Source organism: Pongo pygmaeus, chromosome 13 (genome assembly GCF_028885625.2).
Source record: "Pongo pygmaeus isolate AG05252 chromosome 13, NHGRI_mPonPyg2-v2.0_pri, whole genome shotgun sequence".
Lineage (NCBI taxonomy): Eukaryota > Metazoa > Chordata > Mammalia > Primates > Hominidae > Pongo > Pongo pygmaeus.
The window spans coordinates 36,063,378-36,065,516 of record NC_072386.2 but is presented as its reverse complement, the minus strand read 5'-3'; the positions used below and the strand labels follow the sequence as shown (position 1 = coordinate 36,065,516).

Genomic DNA, 2,139 nt, shown 5'->3' with positions numbered 1-2,139 from the left:
TGCTTGCCACATATGAACCCACAGCAATTGCATTCCTTATAATTTGCAAACTCATGTATCCAACTGGCAATAGACAGTTTCTACTACATGTTATATCAGTCAACTTATAGAGGATAGCTCTGTTTATTTTTATTTCCTCACCATGTTTCAGTTTACCTGCTGCCGAAAGAAATCATTGTTCATTCATTTTTCTCCTTATAGTATTTAGGATAACTGATATTAAGTATGATTACTATTTTTAGTTTTATTCCATACAAAAATCAAATATACAAGAGAGTAGGAGGTAGATTTATTGTATTCACCTTTATAACCTGAGTACAACATACAACCTGGTTTAGAGAAAGGTCATTTTTACTTACATCTCTCATATAATAATGATGAGTAAATAAATTATACCCTTTATTCTCTAATCAGGTTGTACAGTCAGACTAGGAATTTTGTATTAAAGAATGAACACATACAAGAAGTTCCTATAGTAAAAATTTAATGAACAACATAAAATAATGAATTGAGTAGGTATAAAGAACATGTTTTATTACACTAACCACAGTGTAAAGATGCACATGATGTTATATGAACAAAAATAATTTAAATCTTATAAATAGTTAAATAAATATTTAAATAGATAAATCAATTTAGCAGCATGGTCATAGTTATAGCAGAAGTGAGAGTCTTTGAAATGACAGAATTCATGAAAGTGTGAGCTGGTGTATGAGTCAATAAGAATTGTTTTCATGTTGGATCAGGTGTTATTCCTTCCTCCTTAATCTTTCTTGCAAGTTTGTTGATAAAGAGAGGGATCTCATGATTTCTGCTCTGACAACCTCCCAGGCACAAGGGCTGTATTTCTTCTCTGTCAGATAGAGAGTGATTCTTCGGAAGTATTTCTTCACAGCCAAGATGGAGTCCGCATTCATCAGGGGAGTTTCTCCCACTCTCTCCTCCTGCATCACACAGGCTTCCAAGTCATTCAGCTGCTGGTAGAGTTCAGTGCAGAATTCGTCTAGGAGGTCCTCATCCCAAGCAGCAGATGAATCTTTTGTGGTAAAGAGGTTGAAGATCTGCTGGATCAGCTCATGGAGGACAGAGATGGCTGGAGCCTTCTGGAACTGGTTGCCATCAAACTCCTCCTGGGGGAATCCAAAGTCATGTCTGTCCATCAGACAGGAGGAAGGAGAGATTCTGCTCATTTGTGCCAGGAGCATCAAGGTCCTCCTGTTATCCAGGCTGTGGGTCTCAGGCAGATCACAGCCCAGAGAGCAGCTTGACTTGCAGCTGAGCACCACCAGGGCCATCAGTAAAGCAAAGGGCGAGGCCATCGTAGATATTGCAGATGCTTCTGGGCTTGCTGAGATGGGTGACTCTGAACCTTGGGCTCTAGGTTCTCTGAAGGCTTTGCTTCCTGCAAATGCCTTAAATAGGGAACATACTGATTTCCACTTTCTTAATGCTTCTGGGTCACTTTCCATTTCTGTTTTTGCTTTCCTTCTTGAACTCTTTACATGAATTTAGAGCCATGTTTCTCAACCGTTTTGTTTTTCATTATTGTCTTCCCCATCTTGTTCCCAGAGACTTTTTAGGTATTTTTTTCCTAATTGAACCCACCATGAAAATTTAATAACACAGATATAATATGTATCTATTTGTGTACTATATGTATATCTCTATACTCAAAAAGTACAAAGTTTAATCATTTTATTCAATGCAAGTTTAAAAATAACCAAATGAAAATTTTAAGCTAAAAGTTAAATTTAAACTCTATTCAAATTTAACTTAACTGTATAACTAAATTTGCTTATGGGCTTCAATATAATTTATTTACTGATATAAATTGTAATGTATTAAATTACATAAGAAATTTAACAATTTATAAACATTATTTAATGTTTCTAGATAAACATACATCTAAGTAATGAATGCTTACAAATTATTTGAAACTGATAAAGACTTAAAAATTTAAAATATTTTATCATTTATTTTTATTACACTTTTTAATTTTGTTGCATGTGAGAACATTTTTAACTTCACTAGCTGCTAGATACTCACCTAGAGATTGTCAAGAATTTTTTCTTCAATTCTTGACCTAAATATTGATGTGTTGAACAACTTCAGTAGAATTATTAAAATATAAATTATTTA

General features: G+C 34.0%; 1 protein-coding gene across 1 annotated transcript; it reads right to left on the bottom strand.

Moving 5' to 3' along the window:
• Positions 1–749: 749 nt before the first annotated feature.
• On the bottom strand, positions 750–1,319 carry LOC129044058 (interferon alpha-1/13). The gene has a single exon (XM_054501604.1). The coding sequence runs from the start codon at positions 1,317–1,319 to the stop codon at positions 750–752; it is 570 nt and encodes a 189-aa protein (XP_054357579.1).
• Positions 1,320–2,139: the final 820 nt, after the last annotated feature.